General features: G+C 39.6%; 1 protein-coding gene across 1 annotated transcript in view; it reads right to left on the bottom strand.

Annotated features, from left to right (window-relative positions):
• CSMD1 (CUB and Sushi multiple domains 1) overlaps positions 1-18,252 on the bottom strand; it is a 3,308,788-nt gene that overhangs the window by 857,001 nt on the left and 2,433,535 nt on the right. Inside the window, exons 22-23 of the mRNA XM_069726899.1 lie at positions 6,320-6,489; positions 4,412-4,568 (exon numbers count right to left, since the gene is read on the bottom strand). Coding sequence (XP_069583000.1) covers positions 4,412-4,568; positions 6,320-6,489 — 327 coding nt within the window. The remainder of the gene's footprint in view (positions 1-4,411; positions 4,569-6,319; positions 6,490-18,252) is intronic.

The following is an 18,252-nucleotide window of genomic DNA, read 5'->3' as shown; positions in this document are numbered from 1 at the left end:
TTGACAAGCTTCATTAAGAAGAATGGATGGTTTTGACATTAAAATGGGCACTCTAGGTGTTTTCCTGGCCCCCACTCACTGCCGACTATGCTGCCCCATTGACTTGCATTGGGTTTCGTGTTTCGGTCGATCCCGACTTTACGTCCTAATCGGGCGATTTCACTCGACCCGACTTTTGAGATAGTCGGGTTTCGCGAAACCCGGCTCGACTCTAAAAAGGTCAAGGTCGCTCAACTCTAGTGATGACTAACTTTGAATAACACATGATTTTGGGGATGACATTAGATGAGTCCGGTATATGTGTCTATATGTGGGTATGATCTAAAATGCAGTCTTATCGAGATTTTTGCTTGTATATAGAGATGGGCAAACCCGAACAGTAAAGTTCAGTGTCAATACTGAACATCTAATGTTTGGGCATGGACACCATACACGAACTTCACCAGGACGTCCGTGTTACTGTTCGAATTTGGCTGCCCAAACACCAGGTGTTTATTGTGTTGTCATATGCATGACAGCATAGCAAACACCACTTCTGATCAACGTTAAATTCATCCCTGCCAGTCAGAGAGCCGAGGTTCCCACGCTGTGAAAAGACAGCATGAGCCAGCAGCTGTGATAGGAAGTATAAAGTTTACCTCCGGTCACTGGTGTCAGCTGATGAGACTATTACTCCCATCAGTTGACACCTTCTGCCACTAATAACAGTGAGAGCAGGAGTGATGTGGGTTCCTCTGTATATTTAATAACCAGCCTGGCAAAACTCATAGCTGTGGGCTGCAGCCCTCAGCTGTCAGCTTCAGAAAAACTGGTTATCAAGAATAGAGGGGTCCCCACACCGTATTTTTTAATTATTTAAAGGGAACCTGTTAGCAGGATTGTGCACAGTAACCTGAAAACAGAGTCAGGTCGGCACCGTTATACTGATTAAAATGATACCTTGGTTGATGAAATCCATCTTGTGGATGTTTTTTAATCTTTATTTTCAGTTTTTAGCTAATGATATGCTCGTGCTCTGGGGCGGCCTCTGGGGGGCTCTTTATGTGGTGCTTTGATTAGGCATTCATAATGCAGACTGCTGATGGGTCACTGATCCCTCAGTGACCTGCCCCCTAATTTGCATTATGAATACCTGTACATACTGAAGAAAACAAATGTTTCTGCAGGCAGATTCCAGCCATTGCACCTATGCAGCAGCATAATGGCATGTTTAGTGTCCAGTTAATAAGTATTCTTGATGTTATTGAGCAAGTGTTAAAAAAGTCAATGTGAAAATGGCGCCTATCACGCCTGTGCAGTAGCAGCTATCGGTGTGTAAAGATCCAATAGCTACAATTACGCAGTCGCCGGCAGGGCCATCTTGCTGAAGAAGAAAAAAAATGTCCTCCTCCAAGATGGCACCGCCCGTTCCTGTATAGTAGCAGATGTTGGCAATCTCCAAGGCTGAATGAGCTGCTGGTTCTCAGCCTGGACGGTTGCATCTTTGCACCATCCAGGTTGAAAACTGTTTATCCACCAGACATGGATTATAGCGTGGGTCAGAATGACAGATAGGTGAGAGATATTCTTGATAACTAGTCTTGCTGAAGCTGACAGCTGAGGGCTGCAGCCCCCTGCTGGGAGTTTTGCCCAGCTGGTTATCCAAAATACGAGGGGAACCCACGCCATTTAAAAAAAATATATATTTATATACAATGCAGGAGCCGGCTGATGAATACTCCCATGACTGTTATTAGCAGCAGCAGTCATCGGCTGATGGGAGAGGTAGTCTCATAAGCTTACAGCAGTGATAAGAGGTGAACTTTATATCTCCGATCACAGCTTCGCGCTCACGCTGTCTTTTGACAGCGTGGGAACTGCGACTCTGTGACCGGTCGGGATGATTTCACCGTCGATCAGAAGAGGTGTTGTGTGCATGACAGCGTGGCAAGCACTGGTTGTTCGGTCTCCCCATTCAAGTGAATGGGGTTCGGGTTCGAGTTTGGGTCCGGATACTGTTCTGGTACCCAAACTTTTTGTAACTGTTCGGCTGAACCAGCCGGACCCAAACATCTAGGTGTTCATCCATCTCTACTTGTATGTTGTGATATTTTACTGAATTTGTATAATGAGAAATGTGAGTCCTTAGTGAAGGTAAAGCAAAGGAGTGACAATCTATAATAATATTAAATCTGCTTTGTAAAGTGAAGAAATTACTATCTTTCTCTCACATATGCAGCTTTACATAGAAATATGTATTTTGCTAGCATAAAAGCAACAGTTTGGCAGAGCATTTATTACTTTACAATTTCAAAACATTTTTTCATGCTTTGACTCCTTTATCTTAAATAATATGTAGTAATTACAAATGTAAAGTTTTCATATGTACAGCATCTGGTTATATTGATTTGCAATTTAATTTTTTTCTATCTACTGTCTCAAGATTACTTTTAAGGCAGCACTTTACAGTGCTGGGGTCCTGGGTTTAAGTCACACAAAGAACAACATTTGCAAAGAGTTTGCACGGTTTCCTCCGGGTGCTCTGGTTTCCCTCCAAACACCAAAGACTGATAGGGAATTGATATAGTGAGCCCCAATGGGGACAGTGATGATGTCTGTAAAGCATTGTGGAATATGAAGGCGCTATGTAAAGGAAATATAATAAATAAAATTCTTTGTTTAGTTATCTTCACGGTTTTATTTTCACTTCAGGCAATATGACTCTGCTTCAGTTTCATGCACAGTGACCTTTTACCATCAGTGGGCAGAACACAATTTTGAAAATTTTGAAGACAAAGTTGTACAACTAACTACATTTGAAGATTTGAGGAGTCCAGTTAGTTGAACCTCCATTGATCAAAAAGTGACAGCCAGTCTCAGCAATAAGTTATCACTACTTGGCCCGTGCAAAATTTTTGCACATTGGTTGCCGGGGGCGCAGGCAATTTCAAGAAAATCAAGCTGGTCAAATGTTAATGTATTTAATGAGATGATGAACACAGAGAGGTATTTATATATGTAGATTGGTAGTACAATAAATTGTCTAGAGGTTGTGGTGCCACCTGCAGATCATTGTTTTTTCTGCAGGTTTCTGACAATGAATGTTTAAGCTGTATTTATTGATCAAATCGTGAATGTGTGGTTGGTTTGTGTCTTTTCTTGCTGCAAGGGGCAAGTTTACCTTTCAAATGGTGTATTACTTGTGTTTGTGGGGCAAAGTAATCACCGAAAAAACAGTGCATGTTTACAACCATGTTTGCATCTGTGACTCACCATTTGTGTATGTGAGGCGAAGTAATCACTGAAAAAGCAGTGCATGTTTACAAATGTGCTTGCATATGTGACTCACCTGCAGTGAAGTGTGCAATCCTCGAATTTGCCTGAAACAGCAAGCACTTTTGCAAGCTGGAAAGACCCCAAGGCAAATGCCACCTGCAGGTAATTTGACCTTTGAAATGGTGTATCATTTGTGTGTGTCGATGGAGTATAAATGGACCAATATGCAATTGAATAGGCAGTGCATGTTTACAAATGTGTTTGCATATGTGACTCACCTGCAGTGAAGTGTGCGATCCTCCAATGTGCCTGAAATCGGCTGGGCAAGGAATTCAGCAAGCTGGAAAGCCTCCAAGGCAAATGTTAGGATTTGTTTGTGATGTCTGTAAGCAGCTTTGTGGTAGTGTGCTTTGGGGTAGTGTGGTGCCACCTGCAGGTCATTTTTCCTTAATGCAGGTTTATGAAAATTAATGTTTAAACTGTATTTTTATCACATCGTGGATGTGTGGTTTGTTTGGCTATTTTCTTGCTGAAGGGGGCAAGTTTACCTTTCAAATGGTGTATCATTTGTGTGTGTGGGTGCAGTATGAACGGAGATACAAAGTAATCAATGAAAAAGAGTGTTTAGAAATAATATAGAATGATTTTCTTATATATCATATGTCAGGTTTTACTGTGTAATTTGGGATCAGCATGATGTAGATGACGAGATACTGATTCCATAAATTTATCACATACTGGACTTTTTGGGGTAGTTTTGATAAAATCCTTGATTCACTACTATAGATGTAGCAGTGGTCAAAATGCTTGGATATGTATTACCACTCCCCACCACTGATTGTCAGCTTCATGTATACACTGTGCATTGCCAACAAGCTGCAAATCAGCGGTGGGGTGGTGTTACACATAGTAGCTGGACGGGTTCGCATGAAACACCTTGTCGGGCAGTGATAATCTCCTGCTGATAAAACACTGATTGTAATGAATCTACACCAGATAGCCTAATATGCGACACATCCCTGAAATCAGACTCTGTGACCCTACCTTATGCTGCTTTCAGATTAAATAGAAAAAAACCTGGTGACACATTCCCAATAATGACTAAACAAAACGAATCACAGCATAACTTATGTATATATAGGGAAAAACTACTTACTGTTATAAACCAGATGAAAACCAAGGTCAGTGTCAGATCCATTAGTGTTAAATTCTATCCACAAATGGTTTGAAGTACTGTTAAGTGTTAATCTCAATAACTCATTATTCGTAAAAGCTCCTAAAAGTCGTGAAGAACCGTCTTTCCCATCATGCACCTGTAACAAAAACACAAACGCAGTCATGTGAAGAAGTAAACATAAACCGGAGACAGATATCTACCAAAGCCAACTCTGTAATTCATTTACAAAATCCTTACTGTGGGCAAAAGATTAATTTTGTTATAAATGACTTCATTTTGGCAGGTTAGATGGAAGATCAAGCACTTCCCGTGCTGTCAAGACTTGTATAATCAATTATGTTTTCAAAAATGTTAAAACTCTTTTCTCCGATACTATTAATATTTATACCTTTACTTTTCCTTTGAGGTTTAGTAACCTCAGCCTTTTTGATAATCTACTTTAGGCAACCTAAAAAAAAAATATATATATATGGTGACATTTCAGTTGTGTGTGTCTTTTCTAAGATCATCAATGAGGGAGAAAAAAGAAATTGTCCACTCTGTTCCTTCCCGTCAGCTTCTATTAAAAGGAAATTGGAAGTTTGAAGCTAAGCTGTCATCTTACATCTTTGACTTGGTGCATGAGGTGACTTTAATTTTGAATTTAAGGTATAAGAAAGAAAGTGCTGCATAACAGTTTAATAACTCACGGAAACACTATTCAATGTGGTGTATATTTTGTAAAAACATAGCTTGAAATGTTTTACCATGCCTGCTATCATGACACGTGAGCAGAGGAGCAACACTGGTCTTGGAGGTAAGTATAATGTTCTTCACTGTTTGTAGCACCTTGGGGTAACTAATAATGGACTGTACAGTAGTGGTCAACCCCATTATGGCAATATAAAGAGATTTTTTTTTTAAATACATTTCTGTATTGTCAAGAGAGCTTATTTTAATGATCATCCCATATCATAAACTTTTTTGGCATCTTAAGGTACCTTCACACTAAACGATATCGCTAGCGATCCGTGACGTTGCAGCGCCCTGGCTAGCGATATCGTCCAGTGTGACAGGCAGCAGCGATCAGGATCCTGCTGTGATGTCGTTGGTCGGGGTTAGAAGGCCAGAACTTTATTTGGTCGCTGGCTCTCCCGCTGACATCGCTGAATCGGCGTGTGTGACACCGATTCAGCGATGTCTTCGCTGGTAACCAGGGTAAACATCGGGTTACTAAGCGCAGGGCCACGCTTAGTAACCCGATGTTTACCCTGGTTACCATCCTAAAAGTAAAAAAAAACAAACACTACATACTTACCTACCGCTGTCTGTCCTCTGGGCTCTGCTTCTCTGCACTGGCTGTGAGCACAGCGGCCGGAAAGCAGAGCGGTGACGTCACCGCTCTGCTTTCCGGCCGCTGTGCTCACAGCCAGTACAGAGAAGCAGAGCGCCGGGGACAGACAGCGGAAGGTAAGTATGAAGCGTTTGTTTTTTTTACTTTTAGGATGGTAACCAGGGTAAACATCGGGTTACTAAGCGCGGCCCTGCGCTTAGTAACCCGATGTTTACCCTGGTTACTGGCATCGTTGGTCGCTGGAGAGCGGTCTGTGTGACAGCTCTCCAGCGACCAAACAGCGACGCTGCAGCGATCCGGATCATTGTCTGGATCGCTGCAGCGTCGTTTAGTGTGAAGGTACCTTTAGGTAACCCAGGATCACACAATTTCCATCTAATACTTTCCTTGCCTAGTGATCTTTGCCCGGAATTTTGAAAGTCACTGAGTTTAGAGCATTTTCTTGTTTTAATTAGGAAAAATACTATAAATGATACTTTCCTTTCAGGAGTAAAAAATATATAGTTTTTTTTTTTTAAATACATCTTAATAGACAATTTCTATTATACATTTACCCTTAGAATGTCACCCTCCAGCAGCTGAAAACTTCTGGCCCGTAGCTGGATTCCCTTTCCAGGCTGCGTTTCAATTCTGTATATACATTCATGGTTGTTGTCATAGTTGGCAGGGTAATTTGGAGAGAGCAGGGTTCCTTCATTTCCAGTAACTGTTGCTCCACATTCAGCTGAATACAAACGGTATATAAAGAAAAGAAACAATTAAAAAGGTGAATTTTTGTTCTTAATATGTAAAATGCAACACGGATCATATTAAAAAATAAATAGACTCAACAAAGATCTCCAATTGCTGAATTTAAGTATTCTAATTCCCGTTTGGCCTGAGTTTTACAATTCTATTATGTTTATTTATTAGCTATTTTTTTTCATAAAAAAAAGGCAAACCTATTTAATAAGCAGGCTCTTCTCATTTATAAAGAGGTTGTTTAACCATAAACATTGGTGGCACTACTAGGCTATGTCACTAATGTTTGATGGGTGGAGTAATAAATACTGCAATCCAGCTTTGTCTTCTGTAAGCTGCATGACTTTCTTTAGATGTTGCATGGTTGGCCCATTGTTTCTCCAAAAATGCTGAAAACCAGACAAAAAAAGAGTGTCACGTCTTCCAAAATCCACTGTTAGCTTTAGTAAATACTTACATTGCTAATAAAAAGTAATGATGTATCATATATTCTTTGTAATAGGCTACATGAACCTATTTTGCTTCATCCTTGCCTGAATATCATGTCCCATTTATGCTCCTTTACAATATGCTCTCAACTGCTGCTCAATACAGATAATATTTTGAAATTCAAACTTGTGGGATTCAGAAAACATTTTCCAAAAAACTGATCTACATACAGCTAATCGATTCTTAGTGAATCACAATACTTCAAAACCTCTAATTGCTTTTAGTAAAAATAAATACAAAACAAATGCAAAAAAAGATATTGCCTATGGCTTGTCAACCTCACAAGCTGGTAAGCATACTTTCTCATGCATAACAGCATTGATTTCAGTGTTTTTCAGTCGAAAAATTAGAACTGACAAGAATGGTAAACTTCACTTCTTGTTGTAGTGCGTCAAAAATAAAATAAAATGGTATAGTTAGGGTGCTGTACTGCATTATAGCGCAGATCATTCATTTCACAGTTACATGGATTCTGCAAGTCTTGAACCTCCCTATCAATATTATTCCCAGACACCTAAGGTCCTGCAAAACCTTCACATGAGGAAAGAGACATAGCGAATCAGAAAAACTATTCTACATTTCTAATAGGAGGTATTTATTATTATTATTATTATTACACCTACTGCATGTTGGGATAGGATCGTGTAGATGAAAATACCCTGTGTAGTGAGATGAGAGCTTTTTGAGGTTGGCATTGTGTGAAGAAGGGCAGCAAATAAGCCACTTCTTTCCATGAAAAACAACAAGAAGAGACTGACATTTTCTCAGGAAATATGTGGATTAGACTACTGAAGACAGGGGTTAAATTATTTTCTCTAATGAAAATCCCTAGCAAACTGTTTGGAACATCTGGAAGAATGAATGTCCAGATACGAAAAGGTAAGCTCTTCCATGAGTCCTGTGTGATGCAAACAATAAAGTATCTTGAGACCATTTTTGTGCTTTTTTTCCAAGGAAGTGGGCTCACTCACAATTTTTCCTAAAAATATTGTCCTGCATAAAGAATGATATTGAAATATCCTCAAAGAGCAACTTCCGCCAAGGATACAGAAGCAATTAGGTCATGAACAGTGTTTTTTTAGTATGATTGATCACCATGTTACAAGGAAGAATTGATAACTAAATGGCTTGGTGGGCAAAATGCTAAAAAGTGGGGTTCATGGCAGGGAAACTCATCAGATCTCAATCCTAAAAAAATGGGTGGATAAACAAAAATGCAGAAATTGATATAAACTCCCCGCGCTAATTAAGCAACAATGGGTTGCCATCAGTCAGGTTTTGACTCAGGAGATGATATCCAGCATGCAAAGGCAACAATGTATTGATAAATTAGAGTTAGTACACTAAATATCGTATTTTTGCATAAACCTGATGTATTCGTAAATACAAGTTTAATAATTTATGAAATTATTTTTTTTATCATTGACCATAGCAACATCTAATTAATGTCACTTTCACACAATCAGTATTTGGTCAGTATTTTACATCAGTATTTGTGAGCCAAAACCAGGAGTGGAACAAATAGAGGAAAAGTATAATAGAAACATATGCACAACTTCTGCATTTATCACCCACTCCTGGTTTTGGCTTACAAATACTGTTTTGAAATACTGACGAAATATTGAACAAATGAACATGGCCTAAAACATCTAAAATACTGAAACAGAAAACTTTTGAATTGTGAATCAAATCCAATGTAGTCTCAAATACAGATCTGTGGTTTAGACTTTGTTGACCTTTATGGGAACAATGCATGTTGGGCTAAACAAATTTATATATTTTGAATGTTTCATTTTCTTCAAGAATAATTAATATCCCTGGATTCTTCACTTAAAGACGTTATTTAGGTTTGATCAACTTAAAACGGTATTAATATCCAGGATAATTTTCTGCTCATGGTTTGAGTGTATTTGTATTTGTATATTCATGTATGCATATTGTACATGTGCTATTTAGCCACTAATATAGTGTATAAACATGTATAGACTAGAATAACAATTCTCAATTTGACTCCTACGCTGAATTCAAATATTTAATAGTGTGGCTAATTCAGACAGGAAATTAGGTTCATGAAAAAGGTTAAGTTTAAATCTTTGCTTTGAAACATAAAACCGCAAAACTTTCCATTGACATACAGCTAAATAATATAATTAAAGCAAATATTTTCATAACTTGCATAATCAAAGAACCATTATGTGCTGAAATGTGCATATTAAAAAGAACAGTAAGGACAAGAACAGTTAAGATGTCCAATATAGTATCTAGGAAAGCATAGTATAAAGCGTTTGTGAATAGAAAATATTCAGTTTTTATGTGGAACTTGGGTAAAGTCAACATGCTCTGAGCAAACAGATATTTTAAATTCCATTTTCTGAAATATTGAATTGCAGATTATGACATTATGTATTCTTATTAGTAATATAGAAACAATATGTAGGTTTGTTAGTGTTGAAAGGAAAATGTAGCATGGTGGCGCAGTGGTTAGCACTGTAGCCTTGCAGCGCTGGAGTCCTGGGCTCTAATACCACCTTGAACAACATCTGCAAGGAGTTTGTATGTTCTCCCCGTGTTTGTGTGGGTTTCCTCCGGGCACTCCGGTTTCCTCCCACATTCCAAAGACATACTGATAGGGAATTTAGATTGTGAGCCCCATTGGGGACAGTGATGATAATGTGTGCAACCTGTAAAGCGCTGCAGAATATGTTAGCGCTATATAAAAATAAAGATTATTATTATTAACTAGATTGTGGCCCGATTCTAACGCATCGAGTATTCTAGAATATGCATGTCCCCGTAGTATATGGACAATGATGATTCCAGAATTCGCGGCAGACTGTGCCCGTCGCTGATTGGTCGAGGTAACCTTTATGACATCATCGTCGCCATGGCAACCATTATGACATCTACGTCGATACTGTGCCCGTCGCTGAATCAGAAACGTGGGATTTCTACGTCCTTTATGACATCATCGTCGCTGTGCCCATTGCTGATTGGTCGAGGCCTAGCGGCCTCGACCAATCAGAGACGCGGGATTTCCAGGACAGACAGACAGACAGACAGACAGACAGACGGAAAAATCCTTAGACAATTATATATATAGATGCTGCAGTCTATATTATTGCAAATATCACAAAATCATTATAAATACAGATGTATATAACATTCAAATATAATTTCATAATAGTTTAATAAAGCATCATTTATTGCCAAAAGCTTTCATTTTGATAAAATATTTTATTCACTAGATGGCTAAAAATATGTGAACAGTGAACTTTAATTGGGATATTAACTTGTTGGGCATTCAATTACAATATCATCGGTGGTAACATGTAGTAGTTACATGTAGAAAGGTCCCTTTCAGCTGTAGCAGACTTGATTATCCTGGGTGTACTTTTCCAAAAGATTTTGGAGTATGTCTGAGCAATCAAAGAACATTTGGGATATTATAATAGACTCTGTCCATGATTAATAGGCAGCACTGAATAGGGCCTCCATGAACAGACATTGCACTTGCTACTCTGACTATCAGGTCCCACAGGTGCCCTGGCCTTCACCTTTAAACCCTGTGCAAGGATCTGGACTTACACAGGGTCCCCTGGTTTGAGTCCTCAAAGTAACTGCTGGGAGATGGAATGGGCTGGTAAGAATAGTTAGCCTCCGAGTCAGAACCAGGAGGGAAGACACAGGATTGGCAAGCTGAAGGATATGAAAACACTGGTCGAGGTAAACAAAAAATAAACAGGAAGCAAATGGACTAAGCAAGAGCTGAAAAATAGGACTACATTAGAGCAAGTGGAGCTATAATGAGCAATTCCTAGGAAAGAGTTGGGAGTTTTAGTAGAGCATGATACTGACCCATTGGCCACAACAGGAAGCTAATTAGTCCTGCTATACAATACACGTTGCCATGCTACAGGTGCCAGTGCAGCACAAAAGATGAATTAATGTGGTGAATGAACTTTTTCCTTGTATATTGGATGATCAGCAGCCTGTTTGCACTCACACATTCTCATAAAATGAACTTTCTTACAAATGCGCATTCAAAATAATCTTTCAGTGTAAATGCTCCTTTAGAATTGCCAGGAAAAGGATCTTTAATTACTATATATAATCACCACTAACAACCCTCGAGCCTTTCTTTTTTGTTGATTATTCTCTGTTCTACCATTCTCTTCCAGGGCTAAGATACTTCACTGTTGGGAAGGATACATTCATAGTGACAGTCTTTCCTATGATCAGTTGACACAGTTATGGACTCGGGATGCATGGCCCTTTGTAATACATGGCAACGATGGGAGATTATGTGGCCACAATTAAATGCTGGACTTGTCAGTCAACAACACCAGTGGTGAAGAATTGTGGATTAGTAATTCACTTTCCTGGCTTGGGAACCATTACTGAGCACTTACAAGCTAATTTGTACGCAGATTAAAGATGATTTTATTGTCAATTGTACGTTTATTAGCACCTAAATTTTTACACATATTTAAGTCCCATTCTGTTATTCATTCAACATGGAGTATTCATCTGAAACACTCTGTGGATGTTGTCAGTCACTGAAAATAAGAAGTAAAGATTGAAAATGGCATCAAAATAGTATCCTTGCTCTCCTCGATTTTAAAGTGGGCATTATGCGTTCCATTAGGTAGCATTTTCTGAGCTGCTGACCAATGTTGCATCTTCGATCAGAAAGACAGATGTTTCAAGAAAAAAAATGTTATCTGTATCGAATCTGTCACTAAGTTGTTCCTATTTCATCTGAGAGCAGCATATCATGGGAAAAGGGACCCTGATTCTAGCGATGTATCACAGTCTACTGGCTGCAGCAGTTTTGACACAGTTGGAGCTTTTAGATGGAGCATGTAGCATTGCTCCGAAAGCTAACCGCTCCCTCACTATAGTTTTCTATGTACATTGTCTATTGACAGTAAGCCCCTTATCAGAGGAGAGAATGGCATTGGACCAGGGCTCACGTGAGCATCAGTCCTGACAGTGATAGTTTCTTGGTGATAAAACCGTCATTAAATGAAAACTACAGCGCAATGTCCTCGGAATACATACCAACCTCTTGGCAGGTTTCCTTTAAGGAAATTTCTGTGGTTATGACGAATTATTTTCCTCAACTTAAAAGCCTTTCAGTTTGGAAACACTCTTTTGTTGGCTTGGTACCATTGTTTTTATGTGATTAATGTGAATGCTCATTTTATCTCATGATTCATATCCATAGAGCCTATTTTATGAAGACAAAACAGAAATGTTTCCTTCCCTACTTTAAATTTCTTTTTTTTTCTACATATTTCTCCTTTAACCTTCATTTTTCTCTGCTTTTGTTTTTGTGACCATTAGTCTTACAGTGAAAGGCAGACAGCCAGTTGTTAAGCATAGAAATGAATTACCCCCTGAAACCTTCAGAAATATAAGCAGCATAGCAGGAGAATCACTTTTTGTTCAGCTCTGCCAGCAGGTGTATGATACTGTCTCTTGTGTATAGGTAGCATGCCGATTCACAAACGAGAGATTTACATTTAAAAAATGTGGTATTTCCAAATATTGTTATTTTTAGATGCATTCATTTAATCTTGCATCATTTTAGAATGAATAACATGAAATGGCTAAGACTTGGGACCCTATAAAAAGTTTATTTCTCCTAATTGTATAACGCAATGCCATTTAATTTCTATTTCTTATCATTAGGGAGTATTTCAGCTCCTTCAATACACTGCTGTTTTGTATGTCATGACTGCCCAATGTATTTGCATTGCACAAATCTGCACACTAATGCAAATCAACGTATTCTTGATGGCACAACCAAGTAGTACTGTTGCTGCAACTATCCAAAGTAACTTTTTTGAAATGATAAGGGAAAGTGACATATTGCTTTACAGCTGCAGTGTGTTTTCTGGCCACCTTCTGTCATTTGCCATATTTCCAACTTCAATAGCTCAGGTTAAACATAGCATACTGTAGGTAAAATAGTGGCTTTCCATTTCTTATAAAAAGTAGGACAAACAGGGTTGAGCAGCTATGACTAAAAAAGCTTACTTAAGGGGGTATTCCCACCTCCAAGATCCCATCGCAATATGTAGTAGGCATAATAATAATAACAATAATAATAATATTAGCAAATAACTCCAATTATAAATGTAGTATAGTTCTTGTAAATAGCTATGTCACTTACCTCATGTGCAGGACATTGCAGTAGCTTAGGTATCTACGGTTATGACTCCTAACAACTAACTGTTACTTTGTGACTCGCCTTAGGAATGGATATCTAAGTTATTGCAATGCTCTGCACATGGGGTAACATAGTTAATTAATCAGAATTATACTACAATTATAACTGGGGTACTTGCTAATATTATTTTTATTATTATTACACCTATTACATATTGGAATATGAAATTTAATGTAAAAATAAATTATCAAGATTTTTGTTAAAACATATTGTATGGCATAATGTTACTTATTAGTATATATAGAAATATAAATTGCACTACTCTACATACAGTGGGACTGTTTCATCTAAGCTTTTATGCCAGAATACTGGAGCAAAAAGCGATCAAAAATCATAAATTTTGGCTTGGAAAACGGCTGGGGCATTACAGAGCCCAAAGGGCATCACCAGATACTCATAGTGCCCATCCCTGGTATTAAACGCCGTCTTCCATTCGTCCCCCTCACGGATGCGAATCAGGTTATAAGGACCCCGCAGATCTAATTTGGTAAATACCTTAGCTCCCCGTAGCCTATCAAAGAGCTCAGAAATCAGGGGCAGCGGGTACTTACTCTTAACTGTGATGGCGTTAAGACCCCTGTAATCTATGCAAGGACGTAATTTTCTGGTCTTCTTCTGCATGAAGAAGAACCCCGCCCCTGCAGGTGACACTGACTTCCTAATGAACCCTCTTGCCAAATTTTCCTGGATGTATCGGGACATAGCCTCCGTTTCAGGGGGGAGAGGTGATAGACCCGTCTCTTCCCCTCTGCTCCAGGCAAGAGATCAATAGGACAGTCATCGGGACAGTGAGGCGGAAGGGTCTCCGTAGCCTTTTTGTAGAAGAGGTCTGCATAGGACCAATAGCATTTGGGAAGAGAATAAAGATCTGCGGGTATCTCAGTGGTGGAAACCTGAACGCACTCTTTCACACATCTGCCCTTACAAGAATCACTCCAACCCAATATCCTCCCAGAGGTCCACTCAATATGTGGGGAGTAGAAACGGAGCCAGGGTATTCCCAGCAGAATCTCGTCCATTCCCTTGGGAAGGACAAGAAGGGAAATAATCTCCTGGTGGGAGGGGGACATGGATAACGTGAAAGGGACAGTCTGGTGTGTGATTTGTGAAGGAAGTGTCGACCCATTCACTACTCTAACAGTCACCGGTTTGGCGAGCATCACCAGAGGTATTGCGTGGCGCAGAGCAAAAGCAGAGGACATGAAATTCACCTCTGCTTCAGAATCCACACAAAGCTCGACTGTTAGAGAGGATGAGCCTAACATGATTGTCCCTTTGAAGGACAGCTTGGAGGAAAACGCCGCTGTGTCTAGTGAACCTCCTCCAATGGTTACTAGACGCGATCGTTTACCTGACCGCCGTGGACATTTATTTGCATAATGTCCTTGTTGTTGGCAATTTCTACAAACCATGGGTACTCGAGCGGTCCGAAACTTAGGTCCCACTCGATAAACCTCCATGGCCTCATGGGAGTCGGATGCCTGAACGGAAGATTCTAGAGGTCTGGCGAAGGTGGAAGCCAGCCGAAACCTCTGCCTACACTGGGTTTGCTCTAACCTCCGTTCGTTAAAATGGAGGTCAATGCGGGTAGATATTGAAATGAGCTCTTCCAGTGTGGCAGGAATCTCCCTGGTAGCCAAAGCATCCTTCACATGGTCTGCCAGTCCTTTCCAGAACACCGGAATAAGGACTTTATCCGGCCACTCCAGCTCAGAGACCAGAGTCCGGAATTGGACGGCGAACTGGCTGACCATGGACGAACTCTGTGTTATTGCCAACAATTGGAGCGTGGTACCGTGGGTTGATGGCCGCATCTCTTATCGGCCAAAACTGGACAGGTTCACCTTAACAAAGGCATCAGGATATCATCAGAATCCCATCAGGATCATGTTTCCCTCTCTAGTATCATTCTATATTATGTCGGTTCTCTCAAGGGGAAACACTGGTGCGGATAAAATATGGACCTATATGTAACAGCTAAAAAATAATTAAATAACTGTATTTTGGAAGTGTTAAACTATGACCTTTTGCTTTTAAATAGTTAGAACTGGACTTAGATGAGAATACCGTTTAAAACATTAAGTGAATAAATGCACAGGAATAGATATATGTATCAGTTTATGCTCTAGCAAGATTAACCATATATGATGTCCTTAGTCTCAGACAAAATCTCATCTACTGGATGTCACAATAGTTCTTATCAGTACATCACAGATTTCTAACACTATCTGGGTCATTTATTTGAATCCAGTGCTCCAGTCACAGACATAATATGGAATGTTCAAGAGTTGTAAGCACACAACTCAATTTTTCCCTTGAGAAATTCCATTATACTCAAACCCTTATGAGACAGGAAATTGAAAAGTCACTTACTTGTGGAAAACATCACATGATTCTCTTTAAATGCCGAATGCACATTTGTCACAGTATTGTATTTCGTACAGTGTGACTTTCAATAAAGGAGAATCATCAGGGAATGTGCTGCCTACATATGTTAAGTACATTACTACTTTGCACCTCTACACATCAGCTATAATTAAAACTCAGTGGTCAATGTTTTTATTTTACATTGTTAAATGCTACTAAAAAGATGCTGCAATAACTTAATAATATAAGGATTAAAGGGTATAACTTTTATATTAAGAAGCTAACAAACCCTTAGTGACAATGCAACACACCTTGCTGCAACCCATACAAAACACTTTGGTGAAGCTTTTTAGGTTTTGTACTACTACTAATAACAATAATATTATAAGTAGGAGTGTTTTTTTTTAGCCATAACAGTAGTGACTAGTGATGAGCCAACGAGTTCAAATAAGGTGTTATCAGAGCATGCTTGAGTGCTAACAGAGCGTCTGTGGCATGCCCGAAAATATGTTCTAGTCCCTGCGGCTGCATGTCTTACGGCTGTTCAACAGCCGCAACACATGCAGGGATTGGCTCTTTGTTAGGCAATCCCTGCATTTGTGGTTGTTGAACAGCCACGAGGCAAGAATGCACGGATACTCATATTTTTCGAGTACCTTGAAGACACTCAGCAGCATGACATGCTCGGATTACACCTTATCTAAGTAAGCACGTTCCCTCATCACTAGTAATGACTAGTAAAGAGAGGACATGGTAAATACATATTACTTGATTTTTGGATCCAGTACATCAAAATGATATTACTCTTGCACTATGTGAACAACTTGATGATTGAATATTTAGAAATTCCATTTCAGCAGGTTCAGGAAATTTTTCGCAAAAAATATAATCTGCAGCGATTCAGTTACTCTCAAATTGTTGTACTCCAAAGCCTCCAAATACCCTCAGAAGTCATGTAAAAGGCCCTAAAGCCATCTGAGATTGTGTACATTCATTTGCAAGCTCTTTAACTCCTTCATGGCCTTGGGATTTTCCATTTTTGTGTTTTGATTTTTTTGCTCCACTTCTTCACAAAGCCATAACTTTTATATTATTCTGTCCATATTGCTGCGTGACGACTTGTTTTTTGCAAAGAAGAGTTTCAGTTTTGGACACTTTAATTTACTTTACAATATATTGTACTGGAAAATGGGGAAAAAAATTCCAAGTGTGCTGAAATTACAAAAACAGTGCAATTCCACTGACCTACCATTATGATTCTACAGATAATTACAAGTTTGCTGATACCAAACATGTCTAGGTTCTTTTTTATTTAAGTGGTGAAAAAGAAATCCAAAGTTTGTAAAAAAAAAACAAAAAAAAACAAAACTGCTATAAAACTGCTATAAAAACAAAAATGCTATAGCATTTCTATCATTTTGGGGTAGACACAATGTTTTGTTCGCCTGTTATTGCAGTTTATTGCAAAGTTGCAGGAACAAAAATGTTGGGACACAACTTATGAAGTAGCTATATAGGTCATGAAGGGGTTAACAGAAGTATCGCCTAAAGGTACAGTCACACTTAGCGACGCTGCAGCGATACCGACAACGATCCGGATCGCTGCAGCGTCACTGTTTGGTCGCTGGAGAGCTGTCACACAGACAGCTCTCCAGTGACCAACATCGGGTAACTAAGCGCAGGGCCGCGCTTAGTAACCCGATGTTTACCCTGGTTACCATCCTAAAAGTAAAAAAAACAAACACTACATACTTACCTACAGCCGTCTGTCCTCCAGCGCTGTGCTCTGCACTCCTCCTGTACTGGCTGTGTGAGCACAGCGGCCGGAAAGCAGAGCGGTGACGTCACCGCTCTGCTTTCCGGCTGACCGACGCTCACAGACAGTACAGGAGGAGAGCAGAGCACAGCGCTGGAGGACAGACGGCTGTAGGTAAGTATGTAGTGTTTGTTTTTTTTTCTTTTAGGATGGTAACCAGGGTAAACATCGGGTTACTAAGCGCGGCCCTGCGCTTAGTTACCCGATGTTTACCCTGGTTACCAGTGAAGACATCGCTGAATCGGTGTCACACACGCCGATTCAGCGATGTCTGCGGGGAGTCCAGCGACGAAATAAAGTTCTGGACTTTCTTCCCCGACCAGCGACAGCACAGCAGGGGCCTGATCGCTGCTGCCTGTCACACTGGACGATATCGCTAGCGAGGACGCTGCATCGTCACGGATCGCTAGCGATATCGTCTAGTGTGACGGTACCTTTAGAAATGTCAAAGTGACTTCACCATTGTAAAAATAAAAACATGGCACTAACCAACAGCCCATTTGATATCACAGTGCACTGAAAGACTTTTCATGCTTACAAATACAAAAAAACCTGTCCAAAAATGTGTAATTAGACAGATGGTTTGTGGAGAACACTGATTTAAACTGATACTGTATCTGTCAGAAATATCATTGTGCTGTAACTGAGATGAGAGATATATGTTCTATAATCCCCTTACTTCAACCCTACTAAAATATTTACCATAGGTAAAGGAGGCCAATTGTAACCTGTGCTTGATGGCACTAGTGCCGGATGGCTGGTACCACTGGTAGTGGTGCTTATGCTTCTGCTAGCGACTTCTACATTCTTAGCCATAGTATGTTTTTTTTCTTTTACAT

The sequence above is a fragment of the Ranitomeya imitator genome, chromosome 5, assembly GCF_032444005.1.
Source record: "Ranitomeya imitator isolate aRanImi1 chromosome 5, aRanImi1.pri, whole genome shotgun sequence".
NCBI classification, from domain to species: Eukaryota; Metazoa; Chordata; class Amphibia; order Anura; family Dendrobatidae; genus Ranitomeya; species Ranitomeya imitator.
This window is presented reverse-complemented; position numbering and strand designations above follow the sequence as displayed.